This window comes from Falco cherrug, chromosome Z, assembly GCF_023634085.1.
Source record: "Falco cherrug isolate bFalChe1 chromosome Z, bFalChe1.pri, whole genome shotgun sequence".
Classification (NCBI taxonomy): domain Eukaryota; kingdom Metazoa; phylum Chordata; class Aves; order Falconiformes; family Falconidae; genus Falco; species Falco cherrug.
The window spans coordinates 36,077,016-36,087,642 of NC_073720.1; the positions used below are offsets into that span (position 1 = coordinate 36,077,016).

At 34.2% G+C, this 10,627-nt stretch overlaps 1 protein-coding gene across 3 annotated transcripts in view; it reads left to right on the top strand.

Moving 5' to 3' along the window:
• CNTLN (centlein) overlaps positions 1 to 10,627 on the top strand; it is a 198,014-nt gene that overhangs the window by 71,563 nt on the left and 115,824 nt on the right. For all 3 annotated transcript variants that reach the window (XM_055699169.1, XM_055699168.1, XM_055699170.1), the window contains one exon: positions 5,852 to 6,043. In XM_055699169.1, coding sequence (XP_055555144.1) covers positions 5,852 to 6,043 — 192 coding nt within the window. The remainder of the gene's footprint in view (positions 1 to 5,851; positions 6,044 to 10,627) is intronic.

Below are 10,627 nucleotides of genomic sequence, written 5' to 3' on the forward strand. Positions count from 1 at the left end.
TTCTCATGGTGTCAGTGTGTGGAGATAGTTTGCTTTCCTTTGAGCCTGAGAAATTGTAATCAAAATGGCAAGTCAGTGGATTTGCCATCCTAAAGGTAATTTTTTGCCACTTACAGTCTCTTTTGTCACTGCAACAACCTTAGAGCTTAGTTAAACATAAAAAAAATGTGGTCACATAAATGTGTGCACATAAGCAGCATTAAATTGGCAAAATAAAACCTAAACCCATATATATATATATATGGGTTTAGGTTTTATTATATCTTTTTTTATATATATATACATATATATGTTCCTAAATGGTAGTAACAATGAGGTTGTCCCTCACATTGGAATAAAACATAAGTTCTTTCACACATGCAAGAGCTGAGAGCAACTAACTGTCCAGTCAAATATGCTGAAGCCCACATCAGCAATGAGTGAATCATCATTTTTGTCATCCACTTCACCTGTGAAAGCTGTGAGAAACTTGGATCTTTAACAAAGATTATCTCACAGTTTAGTTCAAGCTCCAGTACTTTTCTGTTGTTGGGAAGTGTGCTAATTACATCAGTCTATTTTTGTATACCAAACACCAATACAGTTGGTCATGCACTAGCAAGCATATTTTGGCATCAGATGTGCCCATAGGTTAAAGCTGAAGAAATCCTGGGTAGACTCTGGTTCTCTCAGGGTGATGTTAAACTGCACTCAGAGGTGATGATTTTCATGCTTGAAAACCCCTGTACTGATATTCTTAGTGTGCTATAGGTCCTGTGTGTAATGGTGTACTTTGATATCTACAGAATGCTTAAGTATTGGGGGGGGGGGGGGGGGGGGGGGCGGTGCGGGGGGGCTGGGGGAGTAAGTAATTTATAATTCTAAATCTATTGCTAATGTTTGCAAACCACTGCCTTCATTTTTCTGGCAATGAGAATGTGCTTTTTTACAATATGAGAGCTGTAAATGAAATTATGTAAACTGATGAGATGGTGCAAGAAGAAAAATCTTGACATTGTTTGCTTGAATATGTTTATGAATAATACCAATTTTGATCTGAGTAAGAATTACAAGATTTAAATATGTCTGAATTTTATATATAATCAGATTGGTCCCACAATGGAGGATTTAAGTGGTACAATTTGCAGTATGAATTATTAACATTTTTCTGCATTACCTAGGACTGGTGTTCTTCACAAGCTTGCTGAATGTTCTCTGACACTACACTATATAGAGAAAAGAAATCTAGGCAGAGTTTGGTCGCATTTCACAGAGAAGTTGTTGCTGAGAAATACAGTCTTTCTGATTGAAATGTGTCAGTATTTTTATATATTCAAAAAAGCAATCCACAACCCCCACCATTAGATAGCGATATCCACACAAGGAGTTGCACAAAACCGATTAGATGAATGAATACTGGAAGGCTGTGTTGCAGGGGGTGGGGGGATGCGTCAGGAAACAGGAAATACTGGATTCATTGATGTAAATGGGCACATCAGAATTTTTGCAGTAACAACACTAATAAGAAGACTGAAATGTCCTTTTATGTTCTCTGTTGTTATTTTTGAGAAGGTATACTGCTAGTGTTACCCATTTTACATGTTTTCTAAAACAACCGTAGTATTTGCGGTTATATAGTGACATAAAGCTGAGGAAAGCACATCTTCCCTTTCAGCTTGTACTAGTGACTCTTACTTGCACGTTACCTGATCTTACATCCATTCTGTACATTCTTCTGTTGTTCTTAATCACTCACTTGTGTCTGACATTTTCCTCTTGTATCATAGGTAAGCTTCATGGTGTCTCATCTTAAAAAATCACTCTACCTCTACCTTTCAATTTTAAAAGTAAACACCATCAATATGCTGTCTGTCTGGAGTGCCTCTTCAGTTTCACCTTAGAGCTTCTCCAGCTGATTTCTGCCCTTGTTCTTTTCATAAACAGAATGATCTTGTAACATGGATTTCTGTGGTGGTGCTGTAACAGTTTCCCTTACAGTTTTACTGTAACTTTTTTTCATTCATGTAATTACTGTATTTAATGTTACTGTATATTTGGGTTCCTTTATTCAGGTCTCTGTAATACACTGGCTTTTAAGGTGTGAGCCTTTAGATAAAACATTTAATGTAGGACAATATTTGTTTGACAACCAGTGTATAGAATTGGCTACAGCTGCATTTTAATGGATGGATCTACCTTAGGGTTAGTTCCTTGCAGGAATACACTTTTGAAGGAAATCTCCTGGATGTCCCCACTTTGTGTGCTAATTTCATAGAAAAGTCTATGAGATCCTTACCTATGTACTGTTTGGATTATGGAAGTGGAAATTATTTTAGAACTGGAAAAAGTGTCCCGACTGTTAATTGGCAAAGGAGCAGTCTAAACGTAGTTTAAAATAAATCCTGCACATTTGTATAGTGTTAGTGTTGGTCATTTGTGTCAACTGTTTCACTTTTTGCAGTGAAAAAGTGCAGGTTTTTTCCAGTTGCACTATGATTCTGGCTAACAGAATACAATGGATAGCATGGGTTAATGATTTAGTTTTACTAGGTTTTGTTGGAATTCCTCAGCTTTCTTTAGTCTGATCTAACTTAATTTTGCCATCACACATATTTGACGTATGTCAGTACTTTACCTCACCCCACCATTTTCTGTCTGTTAAATATTTTCTATCACATGTGAGCAGGCATTGGAGTCACATCTTACGGAATACTTAATTTTCTGTAATTCAGCGAAGATACTCTTCCTTCCTGACTGATAAATAATGCTCTTGTGTCATATAGACTGAATTTATTACAGTGTACTGTTTTCAGATACTTTTAATTTTTTTGTTTTTAAATACTTTCACCTGTAACAGTCTATGTTGCCTGTCAGAAAAAGGACAGCTTGAAGCCATTAGAATCAGGTTCTCAAAATATAGTCAGTGCAACAGTTTGTGCAAAGTACAGCATTGTGTTGCTGGCTGTTGCTTTTTTCCCCTCAACTACCAAATTTCATAAAATGTATAAAGAATAATTTAAAATATTTTAGGTTTTTGTTCTATCTTGTAAATATAAATATTTCTTCTTGGAGATTAACAAATTTCCTGGGCAAGTCTCATCTTTTATTGACATACATGTAAGGTATAACCAGTCACTTATGAACAGTTAGGATTTCACTCCTCTTTTCAGTGAAGCTTGCTAGTTCTGAGGTACATAGTTTACAGTATTTTTGTCTTTCATTTGGATTCCCTACACAATGTTCCCTCTCTAGTTCTATGATCTCCATTTTACATCTTACCTCTCTACACCTGACTTCTATCTTTGTAAATGGTAGACCTGTTTTACTGTGTTGTGCCATTCTGTGTGTTTTGGAATGTGCTTACTGCAGTGTGACTAAATGTGGTGCCTCTTCTAAAACAGGTTCAGAAATGCGCAGAAACCCCCAAAATAATCCAAAATAAACGTTAAGCATGTATTTAATTCACAAAACAGTGCATCACCATGAAAGAAAAGATAAGAGGCCAAATGGAGATTTGGAAGCTGTTCTTGTTATCTGTGGAAAGTAGATAAAACCATTTCTTTTCATACAGATAATTTTCATTTTGAAATTTTCTGATGTTAAATACCTTAAAAAAATAATCTGAGTCCTATAAACTAGTACTTCAGTGTTGTTTAAATATATATATATATATATATATAAAGTCTGTGTAAAAAGATCCCTGATGTGTCTGTGTTTTTTAACACACAGCTTTCAGCTAGTTTTATACATGAAATGTATGTGTTCTGTTGTTGCTGTTTTCAAAGCTAGAAAGGTTGGAAAAGTTTATGCAAGTAAAAAGACATGCTATTTGTCTTGTCCTGACAAATGCTGACTACCAAAAATACCCATTAGCTACATTAGGAGATGTGGCTGCCAGCTAGAAAAAAGCATCATGTTTTTGATGTTCTCCATTCATCTTACTAGGATGTTACCTTTCAGATACTATAATTACAACCACTTAAGTGCTGCTAGTCATAAAACCAGCAAATTGTCATACCAGTATGATCTAGCTAATGAGCTTATATAGTTATAGCTGGAAGTAACTGTGTCTTGATGTTCCGTTTGTTTGGAAGTACGTTATCTAAAAATGCATGGGTTTGATAAATTAACTGTTTGTTTTCCTGTGAGATACTGATTTCTGTAAGAAATTGGTTCATCTCAAACTTGCATTTCTAGAGATGATGTAAGCTTTCTTAAGTATATAAGAAAGATCCGGTAGGCACAGAAGTTTCAATGCAAAAGTTTAATTTTAAGACTCAGAGTAATTCAAGTTATCAATCGATCTGGACTTTGAATTAATTTTGCCTGAGAGACATGATCTCTGATCTGCTTTAGAAGTAGGCACGAAGTAATTTACTTTGTCTGAAATGACAAGGAAAGAAAGGAAGGGAGATGATTGTTTCCAAATTTCTCACAAAGTGTTAGGTAGGCAGTTTCCAAATCTAAAAGCTGTGATTGTTTTCCAATGGCTTTAATCTCTTAAGTGGTGTAACCAGATGAAAGGGGGAAAGAAGAGTATCATGTAAGTAAAGCTGACAAGGCAAAGAGTAAAATGAAGAGTAAAATTATGTTTTTACGAGTAAAATTACTTGTGTCAGCTCCTTGTACTTATAAACAGTATTGATAGGTTGAGAGATTCTGATTTTCAGTGAGTTACTTTTGTTTGGATGGAATAGCAGAAATGGATTTTCCAAAGAAAACTGTCAGAAAGTGTATGCGGAAGTACATACATACCTTCTACAGATTATTTTATGATGGAATAAATAGTTGGAAGAATATTGTTTATTCTGAGAAAAAATTACAATCAAAGAAATGAAGGACTGAAATGGAGAGAGGAATGGTTGTAAAGCTGTAGAGTCATCTATTACCTTCAGAATCTGTACCGCTGTTTATTCAACTACAGGTTTATTTTTCAAATTTGTTTTTATATTTTTGAAATAAAAGGATGATTTTGTTTTAAACAGTTTTCAGATGTTTACGCTAAAAAAGAAGGGTAAAAATGGAGGGATAGGCTAGTTCTATGATTCTTGAAAATAACTTCTTTTTGCCAGTTAGATGCCATGTACTGCTAGTTATTACTCAGACATAGTTCTAGGAAGTCTTTGTGTGTATGGAATCTCTTCTAAAGCAATTGCAGAATATATACAATATTCTGGTGTCAGCAAAACAGTTGAGCAGCAGCCATGGGTAAGAACTTGTAATATTATCTCTGGGTTTTATAGTTAATGTCAAAAAAATTCCCACAGAATAATTATTTGAACAACCATTTTACATTCATATAAAATGTAGTAGGCGTTAGTGGATTCACCGTATTGCTATCCAAGCTATATTGAGTATCTTAGTTTTAAAAGATCAAACTACTCTATAAAAGACAAGGATGATATTTGGCATTCTTGTTCCTTTAATTTCATTCCCAGGACAGATGTTTCAGATTTTTGCCTGTCCTCAATACGTTTTGTTTTGTTTTGTTTTTTTTTTCTTTTGTATTTTACTTTTCTATATTTTATATAAACTGTCAAAATAAATCCTGATTTTTAGGTGTCCATTTCCATTCATAAATGCCACAAAGAAGCAACTGAAACGGGTAATATTCCAATGTAAATTGTGGTTTCCTGGAAAATCTTTCAATCATAAAGTTTCATGATTGTTGCGATCACTGTTTTCAAATGTATACAGCCTGACAGGAGGCAGGAGAACAAGATGTGTGAAAGAATTGTTGAAATATAAAAAAGAAAGGGTAATCTTTGTGGATAAGTTACTAAATTTTAACTTTCTCTCCTCCTGTATTTGTATGGCTGTCTGCATTGAAATTTTTTTTTAATCCTGTTATTTCTCTTCTCCCCTGTCATAGCTTTATAATGAATTGACTTCATGCTTTGAAACTGTTAAAACAAGTGAAATTCAACTGCAGCAAAACTGTGCCTCTCTTCAAGAACAGTTACTAGGAAAAGATGAAAAGATTTGTCAGTTACAAGAGCAGCTTCAGCAGGCTCATGATGCTTTAAATGCAGTACATCAGAGTTCTCCAAAATGTGAAGTACAGGTGAGTCCACTTCTAGAATAATAAAATTGTTTCTACTTGTTTTAAATTAAGTTTCTGCACCAGTTTTAAAGGAAATTGCATGTTTGGAGTTTTTTCTTAAGACAAACTGTGCAGCTGTGCTGCTGCAGTAGTGTAGCTATTTATGCTGCTGCTAATAGAAGGTACTTCACAATTTAATTTATCCTGGGGAAAAAACCCTTTAGTAACAGTGTCAGTATTCAGCAAGACTCTTATTTATATTCTTTAACAAAGATACCAAAAATAAAGACAACACCAAAATGATTTAGTTACTAGAAACAATGGTTAAGTTTCTGTATTTGCTCTGTGAAAATGAAATGTATTGGTCCCGATTTGTTTCATTGTTCTTGACGATGCAACTTAACTTCAGATCATAGATCTAAAGCAAGTATTATGGGGGGAGATGTATTTGTCTAAAAATTTCTAAGCTGTAAAGTGCCATTTGAAACTATTACAGTAAATCCATCACTGTCACTAACAGGGCTCCAACGTTACAAGTGTGCCAGATCTTATATGCATACCCCAGACATCTTCCAAAGGCCAGTTTATGACTTTAAGTGAGTTTGAAAGGCTTTGAAATGATCTACCTACAATGATTTTGTAAACTATTGCTTAGTTTCTTCCATAGATTTGTCAATGAGATGTACTTAATGCATTTCAGATTTACTAGCACTCTTTCCCATGATTAAGCAGAGAAGCAAAAATGGTTAAGGTGATAATGCCTGTTAAATGTAAAACTTCACTTAATGTGGGTAAGTAAAGGCAGATCTTTAATGACTATTCATGAGCCCAAAGGAGCTTGAATATTAAAAAAAACCCAGTGTTTAATTGCACGAAGTCTGTGTATGTAGTAATCTGCTGTAAAACAGAAACATCACAGAATGCAGTATCTGCTGGATGTGTTCATGATGATCATTCCAGCGCTGATGTTCTGACTTTGTCCAGAGTATTCCTTAAGTGTTTTCATAGGATCCTTAACACAGATTTTGTATGAATTTGAACTTCCTGTTAATTTAATGATTTGATAATTTTGTTCCACAGATGTTGAAACATACTAAGTTTTCCGTGTGTTTACATCTTGGTACATTCTAGACCTTTTTCTTAATCGTTTTAGAGTTTTATCTTTCAGAAGATGTTGGTGGATTTTTTGAAACGTTATAAATGTAAAATCAGTCTCAAACCGTTTATCCTCCAAACACAGCTTTGGATGATGCCTTTTGAATGCTCAGACTTTATTTCTGAATACAGCATTCTACTTTCATCATCTTGTATTGCTCTGAAGAGTTTTTTGCAGTTTATTTTGTCAGACTATTTAATTTTTTTATCATAAAAGCTTTTTTTGTATCTTGATTATATTTCCTGAGGTTAAGGAGACGTTTGCTGTTTTTGTGATGTTAGGATGCTTTCTTCCATGTACACCACCTATATTGTCTAACCTAGATATTGTGTGACTGTATCATAATCACGCTGTATCTCATGTGGACCTGGTGTAAATATTTTGCATTTACCTTTGTCTTTATTAACCTGGATAGCTTAGTAGTACTAGAAAATTCTGTTACTCACTAGCCTTCTACCTTACTGTATTCTTTGAACATGTGGGACACTGCAGGTGACTCTTTCCCACTGAGTAAACTAAGGGTTCATTGCTATTACTTATTTGTCATAATTAAAGCAATTCTTCAACTTCTGCCCTTAAAATACAACGGTTGGGTTTCTTTAAGAACTCCTAGTGTGGAGCTTTGCTGAAATCCCTTTCAAATTCAAGTAGACAATTTCACTCAAATCAATTTTGTTTACTTCTTGAAAAGAACTTTAGGAAATTTCTGAGGTTAAAAGTAAGACTGTATTAGTAGCTAGTGACAATCTGCAATTGATGATTCAACTTTATACTTGATTTCTTTTGGATGCTTTAAATGAATCTCATCCAGTGTGGGTGAATTGTTAGTTTCTTTTGTTGATTTATTCTGTATCTCCTCCTAGTGGCGTCTGAACTTGAAGTACATTCATTAACCAGTATGCTCCGTGTAAATTAGAATCCAAATTAAAGCAGTCCTAAATTATTTAATGGTGAATGTGAGTGCAAATAATAATTTTCCTATGGCCTTCTGTTGGCTTTCTGCTATGTGTCCATTTTGACCCTATGCCAGCATTTTAGGCTCTGTGGCACTCTCCCTGTTCCCAGTGTCTTTGAAGAAGCATAGTTGTCATTGTTATTCAGGGAATTTTCTGGTTTTTTTGTGAATGTTCAGTTATGTTCAGTCTGACCTTGTACTAAAATGTATTGGTTGAACATTTATGTGATCTGTAACAAGTTCAGCCAGATATTTAACAGATAATGGTAGAGAAGACATGGTAGGAAGCAAAAGCAGATAACTTATGGTAATGAGTATAATATAGTAAGATAAATGCACCTTCATTTTTCAGTACGTTTATCTTAAACCAGATGTGGTGGGACAAATGATTAGTTTTACTGAAGTGGCCTCTTAAGGCAGGAAACATGTATAGGTAGTGCCCATAGTTGCTAGGTTTGTAGGAGAAAGAAAATTTATTACCAGTATGCGCTTATGTGCTCAGCATGCATAGTATTTTCTCTTGACTAACATTCTTCCATTCTGATATAGAAAATATCCCAATTTTTGTTGATGTGCAGTCTTGCTCTGGTTGAAGGGCCAGGGTATGCCTTTTGGGAATACATCATAATGGTCCTTGTTGGCTGCATTTTGATGACAGCCAAATTTCCAATTACCAACTTTACTATCTTGCATAAATGTTAGAAAGGTAATGATTATTGTGTGGTTACTCAGCTGAGGTTTCTGCAGGGAAAAAAAGTGATTACCTATCATTACTTCTGTGACCTGTTAGATAACCAGAATCGTACTTGTTTGTGAAGTTCTGAAGTTAAATGTGATTAAGAGAACCTCCTAACTCGTTTGCTGTCTCTTGACTGCAACATCAGAAGAACAGAATGAATTTGGAATAGAGGCTTAATTAACAGGACACCAAAGCCATGTAAGCATCTACTAGTTCTCCTGTTACCCTTTTTTTAAACAATCCTTACTAAAAAAAAAGAAGTTTGTTTGACAATTTTATTTCTGCTGTAAAGTACTGATTTCTTGAGCATCTTCAGATTTGCTGAAAGTTCATCCTGTGGGATGTGTAGTAGTGTTAATTAGTAGTGTTAGAACAGCACTAATATGTCTTCAGACTTTGACTAGCCACGAAGTTTATAGATCAGTGTTGCTTATGTTAGCACGTATTTTTTCCTGGATTTGAACTTTTCTTGCTGTTGAAATTACATTGTAGTCAGGCGAAAATGGGTTTTATGTTATTGGCTTTATTAGTAAGAATATCTCAGTTTTCTTTCAGTAAGGGTAAAGTTTAAGGTTGTAATCTTGTTCTAGTCAGTGTGGAACTTGTGTTGGTGAGGGCAAGCTTTTCATTGATTGTGTTTTGAGTATTCTGGTAATCTGTGTGATGTTGAATTTGAATCCTGCTTGACAGTAAATTTCCATTTACATCTTAGTATGTGTGCATTTAGCAGCTCTCACATAACTTTTCTCTGATCATAAAGATTAGGCATCTTTAAATTTTGAAGTCTTTTTAGTTAGATACAGGATCATGCTACACAGTAGACCAGAGCAGAACAAAAAGATTTTAAATAGTTTTCAAAACGTAAGCGTATGAGGCTTGATTAATTTCATGTCATGTAATTGTTGTTTTGGTTCTGTTTCATTATTGGTGTTCATTTTTAGCTCTGAGATGTATACCATAAGTTTAGTCATACGGTTAGTATACCATACCTATTACCCAAGTGAATAGTGAATATTTAAATTTGTTTACTGAACTGAGGCAGTCATTTCTGTCTTGACTCCAACTTTTCATACGTGTGCAGACATCAAAGACAGTATTAAGAGATGATAGTTGATCAAAGAACAGTAATTAAAATATATTTAAATGGTTTTATTTGTAACTAGCCTCTGACAGCTGTGTGCATTCTACTTAATACAGAATTCACTTGCACTTTTATAATAGTATCTTAATTTCTCGTGAAGTTTCAAGAAGTAGTCAGAATAGTAAAAACTAGTAGAACAAAGTAGAAATTTCACACAGATATAACTTAAGTTTATTAGAAAAAAAATACTTGTGACTGAAAAAAAAAGAGAAATATGTAAAATGTTTCAAGTAAAACAGCATCCATTGTTGCTATGCAAAAATCCTTCAAGTCTTATTATCAGAGTGTGACTTACTGTTTTCTGACATCAGTATTTCAGGGATTTCCGTTTATTAGGCTTATATAGTACAGTCTTAAAATACTGATTTTGATTGAAATATAAATGGTAAAAAAATAGTTGGAGAGGGTAACTCATTTATTTCAGTGGTTCTCATTATATGTAAATATACTTAGTATTGCAATGTGACTATTTAAAGCACATTTTTGAGTCTTCTTTTTATATTTCTTGTTAATGGTACAGTGTAAACAAGAGGCAGGTAGCCTGTACAGGGTGTGGTACTATACATTTTGTTTGATGGATTGGGATCATTACTGTTACTGAAACTAATTCCAAA